This window comes from Eretmochelys imbricata, chromosome 18 (genome assembly GCF_965152235.1).
Source record: "Eretmochelys imbricata isolate rEreImb1 chromosome 18, rEreImb1.hap1, whole genome shotgun sequence".
NCBI lineage: Eukaryota > Metazoa > Chordata > Testudines > Cheloniidae > Eretmochelys > Eretmochelys imbricata.
In genome coordinates, this window is record NC_135589.1 from 15,432,633 (window position 1) to 15,451,611 (window position 18,979).

General features: G+C 52.3%; 1 protein-coding gene across 7 annotated transcripts in view; it reads left to right on the forward strand.

Moving 5' to 3' along the window:
• LOC144276781 (tyrosine-protein phosphatase non-receptor type 11-like) overlaps positions 1–18,491 on the forward strand; it is an 82,784-nt gene extending 64,293 nt beyond the window's left edge. For 6 of the 7 annotated variants that reach the window (XM_077837101.1, XM_077837100.1, XM_077837102.1 and 3 more), the window contains 14 exons: positions 3,026–3,220; positions 6,144–6,336; positions 6,514–6,633; positions 7,276–7,389; positions 7,770–7,866; positions 8,552–8,631; positions 9,779–9,934; positions 12,351–12,482; positions 13,083–13,237; positions 13,679–13,746; positions 14,544–14,695; positions 15,483–15,580; positions 17,420–17,543; positions 18,136–18,491. In XM_077837101.1, the coding sequence (XP_077693227.1) occupies positions 3,026–3,220; positions 6,144–6,336; positions 6,514–6,633; positions 7,276–7,389; positions 7,770–7,866; positions 8,552–8,631; positions 9,779–9,934; positions 12,351–12,482; positions 13,083–13,237; positions 13,679–13,746; positions 14,544–14,695; positions 15,483–15,580; positions 17,420–17,507 (1,648 nt within the window). In that variant the 3' untranslated portion in view covers positions 17,508–17,543; positions 18,136–18,491. Of the gene's footprint in view, positions 1–3,025; positions 3,221–6,143; positions 6,337–6,513; positions 6,634–7,275; positions 7,390–7,769; positions 7,867–8,551; positions 8,632–9,778; positions 9,935–12,350; positions 12,483–13,082; positions 13,238–13,678; positions 13,747–14,338; positions 14,696–15,482; positions 15,581–17,419; positions 17,544–18,135 lie in introns of those variants that run through there. The other variant, XM_077837106.1, reaches the window with a different exon arrangement.
• Positions 18,492–18,979: the final 488 nt, after the last annotated feature.

Below are 18,979 nucleotides of genomic sequence, written 5' to 3' on the forward strand. Positions count from 1 at the left end.
CCGCACTGGTACCAGCCCCATCTCGCAGAAGTGCGGTGCCTCTAGACTGGGAGTTTGCCCTGGTGTGGTATCAGAGTTTATATAGCTATTCCAGTGCACAACCCGCAGCCACTCCTCTTGCAACTTTGCTCCTAGACACGCAGCCTCCTTCCGGGGTGACCTGTTGAAAGCAGTCTTGCCCCGGGAGTGTTCAACACCAAGAGAAGGACTCGCGTTTGGTCCGTGGGCTTTGGATCTGGCTCCTCGTTCCGTTTGACCCCGCGCAGAATACGAATACGTCGTGCCCTTGTTATTCTGTGTTCTCTGAAGCCGGTGATTCTCTTCTGCATGACGTAGCCCACCCCGTGCACCTCCCAGGTCTCCTCCCTCTTGCTGGAGCAGTTGCTTTGGCAACAAATAGAGGCCAGGAGCCGCTTGTCCTCTCTCTCTCAGCGACAGGCTTCCAGCCACCAGGGATGAGCTCAGCAGGGCTGCCGCTAAGTGTATTTAAAATGCAATTAGCCTGCCTCTCGGAAAGGGTAGCAAGAGCTGTGGCAGGAGCTGGCTGGGTTTTACAAGGGCTGAGGGGGCCCTTGGAAGAAGCCAGTAAACACTTGTACTTGGGGCTCAGACACCAGGGCACAGCAAGTGGCAAAGTCGGGAGTGGCCAACTGGTTCGATGGCTTTAGAGGTTGGGATGGGGAAGGAGAGAATGAAATCTAGCTCTGTCCACGTTCTGCTGCTTATTTGCTTTTATCTACAGGAACTCGTTGCTTAAAGTCGTCCTGTTAACGTTGTTACGTTGCTGATCAATTAGGGAACATGCTTGTTTAAAGTTGTGCAGTGCTCCCTTCTAATGTCATTTGTCCACGGCTTGCAGGAAGAGCATCCCGGTGGAGCTGGTCAGGCTATCAATTGCTGGCAGTTCAGCTGTCCCTCCCCCCACTGCCATGTGCTGCTCCTGCCCTTTGCCTTGGAGCTGCTCCCCAAGCCTCCGGCGGGGGGGGGGCGAGGGGAAGAAGAGGGGGGCTAATGTCAGGGTGTCCTCCTACCCCCTGCTCCTGCACCCCGCTTACCCCATCTTCCATAGAGCAGGGGGGACACACGGACTGAGGGAGCAGCATCTGGTCTCAGCTTGCTGATCTAATTAACAAGGCAGCGTACTTCTGACCCAACTCTTCATACTTAAAAGGGGAAATGAGCATCTCTATCTCTCAAACACACACAGGGTGTGTGTGTCTCTCTGTCTGCCCTCCCTCCTTTCCAGCTGCCTTGTAGAGTGGGAGAGTTAACCCTTGAGGGCTCAGCCAATTGCTAGTTCATCATTCAGCAGTAAGGCATTCCCTGGGAAATATCCCACCCTCCGACTCCTCCACCTCAACCAAGCTTCAGAATCATCATCACTGTGTACCAGAAGTCTTATGGGGAAATTGGATTCAATTAACATCGTTTCGCTTAAAGTTGCATTTTTCAGGAACATAACTACAACGTTAAGTGAGGAGCTCCTGTATTAGACTTAATGCTGAGGGGTGGGGAGGACCTGGACTCCAGTCAAGGCCGGGTCGTCGCTTTCCTTTCCAAGACAGGTCACACGTGGGCTGGAAGCTTTCTCCCCAAATCACAGCCAGCGCGTGGGATCTGAATCCTGCTCTTCCTGTCGTAGGCGCCCCTCCCACGTCCAGCAATGGGCACCAGCCACGCTCTGCAGCATCCGCTTCCTTCTCCTCCTGCGCTGGGCGAGAGGGCCTCTGGCACAGCCCATGGAGGCGAGCCTCCCAGCCTGGGTCAACCGACTCGGTTGTGCTACCACCCTGGGAACAGCTGTGTCAACAGTGCTTTGGAGCTGTAACTTGCTCTCTGAAGCCTGGGCAGAGGGGAGGGCTATTTTTAGCATTGGTGCACGAACCTGTCCATCTGGGCTCGGAGCCTGCTTGCCGCCGTGGGCTGTGTAGATGGAGCCTGTGCAGCTCTGCCAGTGGAGACCTGAATCCTGGCCTGCATCTAGTCCTGGATCCTGTGCAACAATGCTGTTGCATTTTGGTCCTGCTTGTGTAACGCTGACAGACCCCGGTTGTCAGCAGGCAGGATCGAACCTGGGACCTCCGGGAGCTCAGTGTGTGAGCCTCCACTGCATGAGCTAAAAGCTAAGGCTGTAGAGCAGACTCGTTTAACTCTAAGTGGTCTCAGTGCAACTAGATGGGACAGAACACCACACCCAGGAGGTGTGTGGGTTGCACTTGCATCTAGTAACACCCTGCTCATTCAGTCCTAGAGCAAGCATGCAGAATTTATGCACAAGTTGTGTCTTGTGTCCTGAATAAATGTCCTTCAGGTGCTAGGAAGCAATCCTCCTCACTCTGTCCCGAGGTGCCAGGTTCTGAACCTGGGGTTGGTAGGTCACACACGTGCAGCAGTGTCCCTTAGCAGCGATCTCCAAGATGCACTAACTGGGGGAGGGAGCAGTAGATCTTGGAACTGGAGTTAGACCGGAGAAAACATAATCTGAACCAAGTACAGAAACCTCTGGGGCTCTTCAGCATCTGTAGGGCCCAAGTTGATGAGAGAAGCAAATGCCCAGCTCCTCTGAAAATCAGGCCCCGAGGTGCTTTTAAATGGGAGCATTGCTGGGGAAAAAAATACTGATTATCTGATGTGAGGTTTGTGCGATTTGACTCCAGTTGATGTGGATGCCTATTAATGTGGGTATATCAGCAGAGGCAGTGTTGCTTAGTGGGCAGAACTCTGGCCTGGGACTTGGGAGACCCGGGTTCCATTTCCAGCTCTGTCACTGGCCTGCTGACTGACTTGGGAAACTGAGGCATGGGGAGGGAGTTGCTTGCCTGTCTGTAAAATGGGCATAATGGGGGTACCAGCCTCCTTTGTAAAGCCCCTTGAGATCCGCTGATGAAGAGCGCTAGATGAGAGCGGTTTGTTACATTACCTCAGGTTTGAATTCTACCGGGGCCCCTGGACTCCGAAGCTCACTGCCCGTGTGTGCTGTGGTCCCTCTTGCACTGATACAATGTCCTGTCTTCTCCCCCACCAGGAGAAACGACGAGGTGACCCACATTAAGATCCAGAACACCGGAGACTACTACGACCTCTATGGAGGGGAGAAGTTTGCCACCCTGGCCGAGCTGGTGCAGTACTATACTGAGCAGCAGGGGCTGCTGCGGGAGAAAAACAGCAACATCATTGAGCTGAAATACCCTCTGAACTGCCAGGACCCCACCTCCGAGAGGTGAGCTGCTGCTCTCTGCCTGCCACCCGGCCGGGGCACCTCTCAGTGAACGTGCCGGGCAAATCCCCAAGCATCACTCACTGTGGTACTCAGGGGAGGTTTGCTCTGAGGCTAACCATGCACCCAGGCTGGGTTTGGAATGGAGCCCCAAACTGGGTGCATTTGGGTTTCATAGCCCGAAAGCTGCCCGCATAGACCCTCGTGATCCCTTCCCCCTCCTGTTTAGCAGTGCAGCAAGGGCAGGATGGTGTTGGCTCCCTCTCCCCCCCCCACCGCCGCCCCTTGTGACAGTTGCTAGAACCAGACCGAGAACCTGTAACACTGGGAATCCCTTTGACTTCTGTTGAATTGCAAACTTGTCTCCAGTAACCTCAGACTTCCCCATGAGTCCCAGATTAGTGCCCCCGCCCCCATGACCATCACGCTCTGATTTCCGCTCCTGAGTTTCCCCCAGTGTCACATGCCCCCAAAGAGCGGGCCTGCCTGGACCAGAAAGGGAAATGCATGGGCAGGCAGGTGGAGATGCCACTTATGGCCACTAATTACTCTAACTTTAGCAGCCCCAGTCAGGCGGCGGGACAGTCTCACTTCCTGAAATGGCAGCTCCACTCCCCGTGCACTATCATGTGAGCTGCCCCGGCTGAGGGGCTGGGAAGTCCCTCCGGCTCCTGTGCTGCCTGGTTGCTAAGACGGGTTAGTTGCTCATTCCATCCTGCAGCATGAGAAGCCGCTAACGCTAGCAGAAGCCCTGGAGAAGTGGAAACCTCCCTCATATTGATTCCCTCCAAAGAAACTCTGGCATGGTGAAAGTATTTTTTTTTTTTTAAAGGGTGTCCGCTCCTCGCCAGCACTATGCATCTCCGGTGTTAAGGAAAATGGGTCCTAGGTCCAGCAATACAAGGGGGGGGCGGGGGCTGCAGATGTGGATGGGGATCTGGTTCTGAAATAGCAGAGGGTGCTGGGAACGGGGATTGAGGCACATTTGCAGAGCAGCGTGTGGGAAGCGTGTGCAGTGCCTGGCTGGCTCTAGCAAAGTCCTGTCATTCTATCACTTTCAGCAGCAATAAAATTCACCCATATGTGTAATCCTAATACGGTCTCAAATCGGTGTGAAGTGATTTGCTCTCCAGGTGCCCCACAGCCCGTGGCTGAAATCGCTGTCATCACAGCCTGCTCCGAAGGATCGGCCTCGCTAGCTCCCAGTCCATAAACGTTGTCCTCTGGGACAAAGTTGCCGAGACATGACGTGATGCCATTGCATCGTCCCTGGAAGATATTTTGAGCCACTTTGAATTCCTGGCAGCCTGGCTTGCAGGCCAGGAGCCAACCTCATCAAACTGGGAACCAAGTGGCATCTGCCCGGAGACACTGTCCAGTTGTTGTTTTGAGCTTGGGCACCAGATGCCCTGAGGCAGAGAAGTGATGAGAGGCCGGATTGTGCTGGGCTTTGTACGCACGCAGTAAGACGGCATCCGCGCTGAAGAGAGTAAATATAAGCAGATGAGACAGACTGGGAGAAAAGGAAGAGGGCTACGGTGGGAGCACGGACACTTGCCCGAAGTCATGCTGAAAGTGTGTGGTAGATCAGGAAACACACCGTGGGTCTCCAAGTGCTAGGCTAGTGCTCTAACCACTGGACCATCCTGCCATGATCAAGGCTAAACTAACAAGGCTGCTGGACCTAAGTGAACAAATGAGTCCAGGAATGAAAGCAGCATGTTCCAGTCGAGGCGTAGGGCTGGGAGGAATGGTGTTCTGTGCTCGGCCGGACTCACGAGGTGGCAGTAACGTAACCGCTGTGTGGGAAATGGCCACTTCTGTGAAGTGCTGGGCTCTCAGATGCAAAGTGCGATTTCAGCAGGCGCTCTTACTTAGCTAGCGCTTGTGTCCCTCTGCCCGGAGCATGTTAGAGCTGCCATCTAGTGGAGAAGGTGTGGAGCAATCAGGGGCTTGCATTTTAAAAGCAGGGTGACACGGAGGAAGGTAATTCTGTGCAAGGCGAGAGAGGGGTTTGTTTCCTGGAGCGGATCGAATCTGCTGTTTTCCCAAACTCTCAACGCAGCAGAAAGCAGAAGGCTCATCAGTGATTTGTCTCCAATTTTCTTAAATCTCCAGGTGAATTTGGTGCTCAGGAAAGTGAGTGGCTGAATGGTGCTAACTGGAGCTAGTGGGCTTATTGTGGAAATCATGCCCAGACCCACAGGGTACACTCTACCAATGCATCTCACTCCTGAGCTGCAGCAACCTCTGCTATTCCACTTGTGGGTCTTTTGCTGACCAAAGACGGCTAGTTATGAGTGTCCTGCTGTGTGTCTCTTTAAATATAGATGTTCCCTAATGAGATCTGCTAGACTGATTTCACTTGTAAGGTAATGAGGAGCTGATCCCAGAGGGATAAATTAGTATATTAAGCCAATGTGTTATCTTAAGCTACTGCTGTTTTTTGTATTTTTCCTGTGGGGCAAATAAAAGTCCTGATGTTTGCATCCTCTCAGCCGAGTGAAGCATTGACATGCCATTGCACCATATAGCAGCAATGTCCCTGGGGTTTTACTCCTAAACTATTCCAAGCTGGAGACTTTCCCCAGTTCGGCAGGCAGCGGGGATGAGAGCTGTAAAAGCAGTGTCTCGTGAGTGGCAAGGATAGCTGTATAAACTTAGCATGCCCGCTTTGCAGGAGCTCATGGGAGCACTCTTTCTGGGTTTAGCTAGAGAGGTTCCCAACTCTTTGCTCTGTCTTCTCTGGTTCGAGCCTGGGGTTTGCACTAAAAGCTGAAGCTAGGTAGCATTATAAAAGTTTTTGGCCCAGTCTTCGTGGCATCTGAACCACCACCTATCTCTAGGGAGGCAAATCTTTTCTCTTCGAGTGCTGCTATATCTGTGTGTCTCGCCTCCACCTTGATTGCCTTCTCCATTCTCCCAGGTGGTACCATGGGCACCTGACTGGCAAAGAGGCAGAGAAGCTCTTGACGGAGAAAGGCAAGCCAGGGAGCTTTCTGGTGCGGGAGAGCCAAAGCAAACCAGGGGACTTTGTCTTATCAGTGCTGACGAATGAAGACAAGATGGAGACTGGAGACCGGAAGCCACGGGTGACTCATGTGATGATCCGTTACCAGGTAGGAAACCTTGAACTGGCTGTTAGGATGGGGAATTGGTTATCTTTGCTCTCCTCGGGCCCCGTCCTGCTCCCCCTGGAGTCCAGTTGGAAAAGTCCCACTGACACCAGTGAGCGTTGGATCAGGCACACGGCGCATGCTCTGATCACACTAATAACTCGCCACTTCCTCCCGCAGCCAGATGGGAAGTATGATGTTGGGGGAGGCGAGAGGTTCGACACTCTCACAGACCTGGTGGAGCACTACAAGAAAAACCCCATGGTGGAGAAATCTGGAGCTGTGGTTCATCTGAAACAGGTGACTAATAATAAGCATGGACTTGGTACACGTGAACTAACTAACCCTCCCAAGAACACGTCACGGGGTGCTCCGTCCAATCCCCTGTTTTTACCACTGGATCGTTGTTCGCATTCCCTCTGGTGTCCATGTAGCTGCTTCCCATAAGACGTCTCTGCCTCCCAGCCTGGCTTCTCCCACTCAAACAGTGCAAAGGCTTTAGGAAGTGCAAGAGTTCGGGGGTTTGAGCCTGGAACCTCTTACGTTATGCCATGACACGCCTCTGGCCCGAGCCTTGCTGTATTAATGACCCTTGGCGACACCATGCTTTTGTCACCATCTCGTGGCTAGACCACAAGTGGAGTTTTGTCTGCTACAGTCTTTGAACTGCAGCACCTGGTTTTCTGCCTGGGGTAGTATACAGCGGGTTCCACCCCAGCCGCCACTGCCCTATTCGAGCGCATCGTGTGACTCTGCCATTAGCCCAGCATTACAACTGCAGGATCAAGCAGAAGAGGCAGGAGTGTGTGTGGGGGGGGGCTGGCTTGGAAGCACATCCTCTAGCGAGTTGGGGGGCAGAGAGAGCAGGGGCCGCCTGTAAGAGCAGAGTCCCAGGGTCTCGGGGCGTCTCTCTCTGTGTTCTGACCCTGCCCTGCCTTTCAGCCCTTTAACGCCACGCGCATCAACGCCGCCAACATCGAAAACCGAGTGAAGGAGCTGAACAAAATGGCAGATCACAGCGAGAAGGCCAAGCAAGGGTTCTGGGAAGAGTTCGAGGTACAGGAGTCCGGCTGCTACCCTTCCCCTTCCCCTCCCCCTCCCCGCAGAGGATGTGAATTCAGCATTGAAATATCAGGCTTGCCCAGTGTGTGAGCATGAGGGGAGGCGCCACCCCCCCCCTCCAAACTGGCTGCCCTGCCCTATCTGAGGGAGTTCCCCGCACCTCCTCCCACCCATGCCGTGTTTGTGGGATCCCTCTCCTTGTCCTACCCTCCTCTTCTCCATTCCTTATTTCTTGAGGAGCCCCCTCCTGGCTCCCTGGCTCTTCAATACCATGTTGGAGGAACCCCCCCCCCCCCACCCCACAATCCCTCTCTGGTATCTGAGAGCCTCTTGTTCCTGTGTCCCTGTTCGCTCACGTGTCCCCTTCTCCTCAGATGCTGCAGCAGCAGGAGTGTAAGCTCCTCTACCCCAGGAAGGAAGGGCAGCGAGTGGAGAATAAAGCGAAGAATCGCTACAAGAACATCCTCCCCTGTAAGGAGACGCTGGCTGTCATGTCTTCTAGCCGCCGAGTTTCTCTGGGGACAGTTGACCTGTGGTGTTGAGGGCTGGGATTGCATGGCATTTAGAGGTCCTGGCCTAATAGTCACATACCAGTGAATCGTTGCCCGTTGGCTAAGGAACGTGGGCTTTGCCTGTCGAATCCAAGCTGGAGTCTGGTTAGTTCAGCGCCCTTTCTCTCACTTTCCTGAACTCCGCACTTCCGCATCCCAGGGACTGTGGCAAATGGTTTTTCCTCCTTCACCTTTGTTACTTTGTACCCAGAGATCAAATGAGCCCAGAGCTCAGTTGAGCCTCGCTGGCGTTGGCCAAAAATCACATGAAACCAGAGCTAAGCCCCAGGGAAATCAGACCCGCTCGAGGGTTGTACCATTGTGTCCATCAGGTAGCATCGGAGCACCTCCCCGGCGTCTGGCCTTAGTTATGGGTTTGTGGCGTACCCCAGGCAGAATGGGCTGCCTGGATGCATCACTAGGGGAACTTCTCTCTCCACTTTGGAGTGGGACCCAATTAGCCCCAGCCCTGAAATAACCAGCTGGTCACGTGTGAATGATCTAATGGATTGCTGGGAGCTGCTGCGGGTAAACGCTTGGGGCCTGGCGTGCCGCGCAGTGATGCTTCTGCACGTGGCTCGAATGTGGCTTCTCTTCCCACGCAGTCGATACCACGCGGGTTGCTCTCCGAGACGTCGACGAGAGCTTGCCAGGGTCAGACTACATCAACGCCAACTACATCAAGGTACGTCAGGAGGGAAAGGTGGCTCTTGACGGTGGGGCTTCCCAAGGCTGCCTCTCGCTGCCCGTGAGCGGGTGCAGCGGTGCCAAGAATGATACCGCCACAAGGGCAAGCCAGGCGCGAACCCCTGTATTTCGCTGATCACAGGCCAGATGTCATCTCTGCTGAGAATCCTCCTGCACCCTAAGCAGTTTCCTGATACTCCACCACCAGTTCTTTAGCCAGCTGCCTCTTTGGCAGGGTAAGAGGCGCCTATGGGCTGCTCCCGGCAGCCAGAGACACTCTTCCAGTCTGTATCTGGCAAGAGGAGCTGCTGCTTTTAGTAGCCCTTTCTTCAGAAGCCTAATGCCCTGTGCTCCTCTCTGGAGCTATGGAACTGTCTCTTTGTCAGGTTGCCTCAAGGGAGGTCCAAGAGCCACATAATTAGCGCCCAGGCCCGCTGTCGTTCTGGGTGGCCAGAAATAGCAGCCGGGCTTTGGTGCAGAGAGCAGGAGTGCTCCAATGCATCCGGGGGGCGGGAAGAAGGGTAGCTTGGCTTTATTGTGAAGTGCGTGTGTGCTTCCAGACCTTATTGCTGGTGGGTGCCGTGTCCTGGCCGCCCCTGCACAGTGACTCCAGTCTCAATGCCCAACCCCGGCTTTCCCTGAGCGGGGGCTGCCAACATGGCTGTGTTGCGCAAGGTTGTCTGCTGGGTCAAACTCATTTTTGCCTGGGAGCTGAAACCAATTTGGAGCGAGATTTCCAGCCAGGAACAGCTCAGGTGTTTAAGCCCCTAGCCTTCGCCACACGATGGGGTCACTTATTTTCCTGTCTGATACAACCAGAACTTCTACAGCTGTCTTGTGACCTGCATCTAGCACTGAGCAAATGATAATAAGGCCCTACAGAGGTCACAGCCGGCAGAGGGTGCCTCATTAACACTGTTGAGGGGGTATCTAGAAACTGCAAGCAGAACAATTTCTGTGTCTGGGGGTCTGCTGTAGCTTGATCCCTAGAGGAAAGCCTGTTAGCATCAGGTGGCAGATGTTCGACTGGAGAGCTCATGCAGTGCCAGGCAGCCATGTCCTGTAGGACTCCCCCTGTCTTCACAGCTCAGGGCTGCACTGGGGCAGTCCTTGGTCCCTTACTCCTATTTCCTTGCCACACCCAGAGCATACCCGAAGATGGAAGAAGCTCGGAGCATTGCAAAGTCTACATTGCCACCCAAGGCTGCCTGCAGACGACGGTGAACGACTTCTGGGCCATGGTGTACCAAGAAAACACCCATGTCATAGTCATGACGACCAAGGAAGTGGAGAGGGGCAGGGTGGGTACTTGGTTTGCAGGTTGTTGGCAGTCATTGTCTGGAACCTCTTGCCCACCAGGTGCATTTCATCCCTCCTGTTGGCCAGACAATTTTGGGTGGGGAAAACTTCTGACTTGTGGAGCCTCAACCTGGTGCCTTCAGGATGACCAACTAATGGCAATAGTCAAAAGCAGGTCTAGTGCAGCTACGGCAGTGGTGGGCAACCTGCAGCCCATTACCAGATCAGGGTAATCTGATTGTGGGCTGCGAGACATTTTGCTGGCGTTTACCGTCAGCAGGCACCGCCCCCCACAGTGCCCAATGGCCGCGGTTCTCTGTTCCCAGCCAATGGGAGCTGTGGGAAGCGGCGGCCAGCACGTCCCTGTGGTGAGTTAGAATTGTACAACTTGTCTATGCTCTGTCTGCATTCAGAGGTGGGGAGGGCCTGAAGAACGTGACTCTAAGGCCGCTAACCAGAACTGGCTCCGCTGCTAAGGAGGGGTTACCAAGGCTGTGTCTACACTAGAAACTTTTGCTAGTATATCAATGCCACTTAGGGCGGTGGGTTTTTTGTCTTGTTTTGTGTCTTATTTTGTTTTAAAATGTATACAGTAAAAGCCCTAGTGCCGATCCAGTCATATTGGCAACGTGCTTTTCCCAAAATAGCTTATTTTATTAAGGAAAGTGGTAGAAACTGTAACAACGAAAGCACTCTTGTGCTGCTATCAGCTGTGTCTGAACTAGAAGACTTTCCCAGTATAGCTGGTTGATAAATTGTTTAGTCAATTGCTTGACTGCACGTTGGTGTGTTATGAAATCTATTCAAGAGACCAAGCGTGTTTGTTGCTACAAGCCAATAACAATCTGGCACAGGAAAAGGTTCTGTACGGGGCCTGTCTCCGGGAAGCTGCCTCATGCAGCGTTGTTCCATTCACCTTACGCAGGAGTGATCCCAAAGTTACACGTTTCAGCTGGTATTATTTATATGATGATTTTACAAGTCACAGGTTTACCGTCACTAAACTCCAACCCCTAAATTTGTCCCACTTCCCTATGTTGTTCTGTTCCTTCCTTCCTTCCTTCCTTTGTTTTGGATCCTGGCATTTCAGAAACTGGTCCATGGAAGCACTTTCCTAGCTTGTACTAACACCTAGAACGAATGTGTCTTGATTTTTGACAAGTTTCCTATCTGCTTATGCCAAATGCTTGCTTCAGCAAATGCAAGGTGTTATGGGATATTTAGCATAAGTGAGCAGAGTTGTATAAGCAGCATAGGTCAGTTCAGGCTATATAACTACTATGTGCTTAATGTGTGTTGATCTATGTACAGTGCGGATAATACAGATTGGTACTGTGACTGATATATGCTAGCCCACCACATATTAGTCAACAGCTATACCAGCAAACCCTTTCTAGTATAGGCAAGGCCTTAATACAGTACAAAAATAGGGGATTGGAGGGGTTTTTAATGGGTTAGAAGAGAATGGGATGTTGGCAAGCAGCATAGTGCATTGGGATGGCTCCAGAGTGATGGAGTGACCCATGTAACTGCACATGGGACAGCAGGGGGTGCTGCAGGTCAGGACTGAAATGGATTGGCAGAGCTGTGCGCACACAGGACTGCGAGTGGCCAGGGGTAGAATAGGTGTGATCTCTAGGGGGAAAGGGACCTTCTGTAAGATTAGCCTTCTTTAGGAATTTGTCCTGCGGGCCAAAGAAACCTTCCCCTGGAGGGTCCCTGGGGGCAATGTGGCTAGGGGGTGGGGATCTCCACCCCAATCAAACTCTGGATTGTTTAACCTCCTGCAAGCCGCTGCCTCCTTGCAGGAACCATCAGTCAATTTCTTGCAGGAGGGGTTGTGGAGTGGGGGTCAGTGCTTCTGGGGTCTCTTCCTGGCTCAGCCACTGCCTCATGGTGTGACCTTGGGCAAGTCACTTATCCCATCGGTGCCGTGAATCTCCCTGCCTTCACGTTTGTAAAGTGGGGATAGTACTTGGCCCTGCTCCGTGTTTGACTGCACGAGGAACCCCATTGCAGTCAGTGGGATTTCTGGGTGGGGAAGGCGCTATTCATCTGTGGTGAGGGTTCCCCTTAATGTTAGTTGTGTACGATGGAAGTGCCGATGTAACCCACACCTGCTCAGGGTGGCGCTTTGTCCCCTGCTAGCGGAGGCTGGGTCACACGCCCAGGTTGAGGAATATTCTGCAGCCTTGGCTCAGAGAACTTGATCCTCGAGTTCAAGCAGCAGCAGCTCACGCTTTTAGAGCCAGATGTCCCTGCTGCTGCTGACCCAGCCACCGGCATGGAGTTCAACAAGCTCTCGTGGTCCCGGTACAGCAGGCTCAGTTTGCTGAGCTCTAAGGGGATTCCCGTCCAGCTCCCCGGTCCTGAATGATGAGCAGAGCCCCTTAATGGCATTTTCCCCTGTCCCTTCAGAATAAATGTTTCCGCTACTGGCCAGATAAGAACTGCACCAAGGAATACGGCCACATCTGCGTGCGGATCGTGAGCGAGCGCGAGGCGCAGGGCTACTACCTCCGGGAGCTGGAGATCACGCGGACAGATCGGGTGAGAGGCCTCTCATTTCTCCTGCTCCTTTTGCTCGGGCAGGACTCTCACAGAGAGCCGTGGCGGGGGGAGAGGCAGCCAGCCTGTAGCTTTGCACCGTTGTAGAAATATTTATCTTATCGATGTGGTTCCTCCTGGTATCGCCCCAGTGGTTGCAACTCTTGCATTCGTTTACCCTTTAGACCCGTCGGGTTCTGATTGTGTGCATGCTTTTGGAGCTACGCATTGCCAGGAATGCTGCTTGTCCTACCGGGCCTTTGCACTGGCGTTCTGCTGGCTTCGTGAGAGAGTTTCCCAAACCAGGATTGGTGCAATCGGCATGGGGGCAGAACTTCCCTGACCTCCCCAGGAAAAGCATCCATCCCTTGCATTTATGAGCACCCTCCTATTCACTTGGGTGGCTACGCAGATGGGCTCTATCCTAGCCGAATAGTCTCTCTGCCCCATCTCTAGGTTGTACCGATCAGTTTTCTCTCATTTGACACTTGGATTGTAAGCGCCGTGGGGCAGGGACCATCTTCTTCCGGGGGGGCGTGTGCACCATACTGTCTGTGGCATGTGGGGTGTTCTAACCAAGCGACCGGGCTATCTGTCCTACAGGAGGAGCACCCCAGACAGGTAAAGCACTATCAGTATTTCAGCTGGCCAGACCACGGGGTCCCCAACGAGCCAGGAGGGGTTCTCAGCTTTCTGGACCAAGTCAACCGAGCACAGCGAAGCATTCCGGACTCCGGGCCGATTGTTGTGCACTGCAGGTATGCACCCGGTGGGGTTGTCTCGGTGGCCACCGGTGAAAATGTCCCTGTGTGGATGGAGGGGGCTGTTGCTCATGTGAGCCAGGAATGACCAGAGGTGAAATCTGTTGCGTCGAGGCCTTGAAATGAGCCTCCCTCATCCCCTAGTGTACTGCCAACACTTCTCTAGGGCTGTTACAGATGGAGAAATGGAGGCAGTCTGTGGCAGAGCCAGGATTAGAACTGGGGAGGTTTGAGTTCCCAGGTCTCTGCCCAGACCACTGGACTATGCTTCTCTGAGGACTCTGCTTTGGCACGTCTTTATAGCAAATATTCCAGACACCGGCTTCGATGGGCTTGATGTGCCGATGAAGGGCGCACACTGAACTGGCTAGTTATGTAGGGTCTGGGGAGGCATTTTGGCTTTTCCCACACTGATCCCTCCTTGTCTTCTCTCCCCAGCGCTGGAATAGGACGCACAGGCACGATCATAGTGATTGATATCCTGGTTGATACTATTCACAGGCAAGGTATGGCAACTGATCTGTCCCATGGGATTAGCTTCCCCCTTGTCCCCAGGGTGTTCCCTTTGGTTGCAGAATGGCAGTATAGTCTAACCTAATCCCCCTACAAGTGCGATGAGTTTGAAGATCTCTGGCCAATGGGCTCAGCTCGGCTGTACGTCTCTTGGTATGGGCTTTGATCTGAAAATATCTAAAGGGCTGGGGAAAGGCCTCTTACCCCACTGGAATGTAAAGTTTCCACTTCTAGGCTGGCAGGCAAAGGGGGAATAGCGCTCTGCCTCATGGGGAAGAAATCCACTGCCTCCCGAAACAGGCAAGTTGGCCCAAACGGCCCCAGCAAGCTCTGGTTGAAATGGAGGGTGAGCTCCTGGCCTCACTGGGAGTTCTGCCATTGGCTTCAGAGGGGCCAGTTCGCCCAGAGTGCCTTCTTAAAGCCCTCTTTCCTTATGGAAAGGTGTGGCTCACGCCCACCAACCTCACCAGAAATCATTCCACCAGCCTCTAGGAGGTAATGGAGAAGGATCTCCTTTCCAGAAGCTCTGCGAGTCATCCTCCAGAGCAATATAGCAAGGATAGACTTCTCCATCGTGCTCTACAGGAGAGTTCCAGACACCTGCAGATAGGTCGTCCTTCCCTGTTAAACCCTACCGGACTCTTGCAGAAGGGTTAATTTCATGGCATCCAAGCCGCTCCAAGGAGGTGGGTCTGTGTTTGGTGATCCGGGGGAGAGGGAGGGACTGTCTCCCCCCACCTCCCTGAAATCTCACTCAATTCCTGATTCTTTGCTTCTCCCCCTCGAGCAGGTTTGGACTGTGACATCGACATCCCCAAAACCATCCAGATGGTGCGCAGGCAGCGATCTGGCATGGTGCAGACAGAGGCGCAGTACAAGTTCGTTTACATGGCTGTTCAGCAGTACATTGAGACCGAGCAGAAGAGACTAGAAGAAGAGCAGGTGGGTCCCGTTCCTGCCCAAGATGCATGGCTGGAATGCCCAGTGATGTTGGGCCTACCGGTGGGAATTGGCTCAATGGCAGAATATGGTCTGAACCAACCCTCCCCGGTCAGAACAGCAGATCTGAATGGAGCTGCTTCTCTCTGTCATGGGATGACTCCAAATCCTGGACCTGGACACGCTGAACTCAAGCGCTAGAAATCCAGGTCAGAGCCCAGCCTTCTCCAAGCTGCTGAACGTGTGTGTGGATTGACACAGTTCCCAGCAATGAACTTGGATCCAAATCCAGCTCCCAGGTGTGAACCCAGGGAGGATGGGTTTGGGCCCAGCTCTGGTTAATAGTGAAATTGGGAGAAATCTTATTATAAAGACACAGTGATTTCGTGAGCCTCAAGTGTTCTCTCATCCATGGAACCACGAGCCCTCCCTGTTAGGTCTGGGGTCTGCTGTGCACCTGGAGTAGCCCCATGTAGTTTCCAAACACATCCTCCTCTGTAGCAAGAGGAAATGCCAGGTGATGCTCTTACGAAGAGAGGCTAGGGGACTGGGGCTCAGGATCATGTCTCCTTCCAGCTGTGTTCACCTCCGCTCTTCTCTTCAGCATCTCGGACGTGGGAAGCTGGGCTCTTCCCCAGTGCTCTGGAAATGTCTCTGTGGGAAAACCTCTTCCATACCTCTAACTCACCCCTCTTGCTACCTGCCTGTAGGGCAGAAGATCTGCTCTGCAGACAGTGCCTCCATTCTTGCCTCTGGTGGAAGTTTCATCTCCTTGCTTTCTCTCTTTCAGAGGAATAAGAGGAAAGAGCGAGACTACCTGAATATCCGGCACCCTCCTATGGATAAAGCCAGAGCCAAAGGGCAGCCGCCCCCACCACGTGTCTCTGTGTAAGTTTGCTTGGAGGGAGGGAGATTACTGACTGGACGGGGAGCAGATGGGTCTGAATGACCATAGCTCCCAGTGGCCGCCATCTTTCACGCAGCTGCTTCCTTCCACCTGGGACCGCTTTTAAGCGCACTAGCGGGAAGAGAATGGCTATAACTGGCCATGTAAATATTTATCAAACATAGCAAGGCCCTGGCCTGCTGGTCTATCCCATTTTTGCAGCTACCATAGGGATGTTCAGTCGGCAATTACTTAAGCCCCTTTTTCTTGGAAATGTCCCATGAGCCGCGGGAGAGAGGAAGGAGGGGAGGAGAGTAGCAATAATATAGCACAGAGCACAAGAAAGAGAGAGTGGGCGTGTAGGCAGGATGAGTTGCAGGGAGAGGTGAGCCTGAGCCCAGAGAAGCAAAGGGCTGAGTGAATAATGCACTTTTCAGTTCACTGGGAACTCTGAACAATAAAATAAAAATTAATTTGGGGGCACCCAAAACACTGGATTTCAAGTGTTTTTTAACGTTGAATTTTAAAAACAAAATCTCAGGTGTTCCAATTGAAAAACCCAAGGCCATTTGTTTGGAAAATGTCCAAATGAAACATTTCAATTTTCATTTTATTTATTTAGTCTTTTTCCACCGAAGCAATTTGGCGAAACCAACAGGAATTTGCCAAATGTTTCCCGGTTGCCGGGTCTGCATTTTTCATGTGAAAAAGCATTAGGTGGATACACTTCATCCAGTGCTACTGAGGCCCTTTGTGGACAGTAGAAGTTCTACACTGATCTCTCTTCTTTTAGATAAGAGAGTGATGAGCAGGGAGAGTGTCCCATATAAGCAATGGATTTCCCACCACTGGTAACTTTTTTTGTTTTAAAGCTGTGGTTTTTTGATCTTTTTTTTTTTCATTTGCGGACGCCTAAAAAAAATTCCAAACACAGGTGCCGACCCCTTTGGAAATCTTAGACATAGTCTGTGGTCTCCCAGGGGTCCATGGACTGCAGGTTGAAAACCACCATTTTTAAAGAGATTTTCTAGTTTAAAAGGAATGACTTTAGGGCAGTTCTCTGACCTGTGCTATGCAGAAGGTCAGACGAGAGGGTCACAGTGGTTCCTTCTGGCCTTGGAATTTCTGAATGGGAGGGGCAGGGTTTGAGTATCTCCACTCACTCATCCAAGATGGACCCTGCTGGGCCGATGGCACCTGTCTAAATATTCAAAATCTTGGCAGTTTCACTTGGAGCTCTTGGCTGCGTTTGAATCTGAAACTCTAAATGAATCTCAAGGTGAAGATAGGGAGGGATCACAGGTGGGACAAAGCCAAAGAAAACTATTCCCTCCTTCCTGAATATTGCGTATCGCGTATTGTTTCACAAAGTCGGGGCTGGATTTCAAGTGAAGTTCGGGGTTACTTGGATCTGGGATTTTGGTTGGACCCATTCTGAACAAAAAGGTTGGTTTGCAAAAATAGATCTGGATCCAGGTTCCTATCCACCTCCCCCCTCCAGAAGGTCCATCGTTTTCATGCAGCCCTGTCTTTAGACCTTTAGGAAGTATGGGTGATATTCTCACTCCGATCACATCCCAGTGTTGGATGCATATATAAAGGCTTGCATCTTGGATGAATGTTCAGGGCCCAGTTTGTGTGTACGTTAAATGTCTGAGGGACGGCAGGCATGAAGTGTGTGGATGTAAACGGGCATTGGGGTAATTCCCGGTCTTGCCGTCTACCAGGCTGTGCGGGGGGAAGGCTTGGAATTCTGCTCAAGCGCCTCCAGGCAACCTGCTCTGAGGAAGGAATGAAGAGTAAGAAGGTTACTCATGGCAAGGCTTTGCGTATCTTTCCAGGGTCGACGACGATGACTCAGCCACAGTCTACGAGAACCTGAACATCAAAAGCTCAAAGGTTTCAGGGTTGAATAATGCAGGGAGATAAATGGGCCGGAAGGGGAGCTGGATGGAGGCTGCACAGGTACGTTCATTCTCTGAGGTTGGCACTAAACCCCACCAGGGTTCTGTTGGCTCTAGTCCCTGTTCGACGACATGAAGTGCATGGCCCCATCTACCCAGGGAAAACCAGCTATGTTCTGAGTCAGTTTAACAGACCTTAAAAATGTTTGTGCAGCTCCTGGGCAGTGCCCAGCTGGTGATGGGCTGGGGAGAAATGGGGCAAGGCTTAAAAAAAATATATTTTTTGAAAACTGCCTTACACTGAGACCCACAATGCGAGCTGAGGTTGTTTCCCTAGTGTAGACTCTAAGGGTTTGTCTACACTGCAGTCTGGTGGGATTGCAGCGTGAGTAGACATGGACTTCAGCGCAGGCATCTAGAACCCTGGGTACCTACTTGTGTTGCTGAAAGCCATGCCACCACATCTATATTGCTGGTTTTAGTCCTGCTAATGCAGGTATGTCTGCTTGAGCTGCAGTCACCCCTCTGATTGCATCCCGCAGTGAGAGAGACATTCACATGGGTACTGGGAGCATCGTCTTTCTCCTGTGTGTGTCCCACTCCGTTATACGTAATAGCTGACACCACCTCTCTCCTCTCGTTTTGGATCTTAGGATTTACAGTGTTTACGTCCACACTTGCCAAGTTCTGTCACCGCTGCCTCCCTCGACCCTTGCGCCTCCGCACCCCTTCAAGCACCTTGGATCCAGCGAGGAACCAAAATGCCGAAAGCATCTGAGCAGGGCAGAGTCCTCGCCTCGGGAACACGCCTCAATCTAACTTATTCACAGGAGCGACCTTTCCCGGTCCCTTTTTCACGTAGGCCGATATTTATGTGCAAGTGCCTCTGGATGTTTGTAGGGCATAAAAGCTCAGTTTTAATTTTTTTTTTTGTTTAAAAGAAATTAATTTAATTTTTAAAGAAATTGGTTTTGTAAAAAGTTAAAATAAAATGACAACGTGTTTAGGAGCTTTGTCTGCTCAGGACAATCACCGGGGTGTTGCTGCACTTCACGGCTTCATGAGGTCGGTCGTGTCTCAGCTAGAGGTGTTTAAACTGAGTCTTGGGTTAACTCCACTGCCATGGAAGAGATGGACTGGGCATGTGGACTGGACCTAGGTATAGTGCAAATAGCCGCTGTGTAAATGCCCTCATTCCTTTAGAAAATGCACCTCCTTTCTGCTGTGCTAGGCTTGGGCACTTATGCAATCTGCCAAAGCGCCTAGCTCCTGGCCCTGGAGCAACCTTTGCTATTGCAGCATGCAGAGAAGCAGTGTGGAGCAGTGGACTTGTCTGTCTGGTAGCAAAATCCCCATGCTGCACAGTTTCTGACACGCACATGAGTGAGGAGCCAGCGTGAGAACCCTCATCTCTACCAACACAGGCCTCTGCCGCGGGAGCTAAAAGAGATCTGTAGCTGGTGGTAAAAGCAGTAGGGAGGTAACTTATCTGTGCAC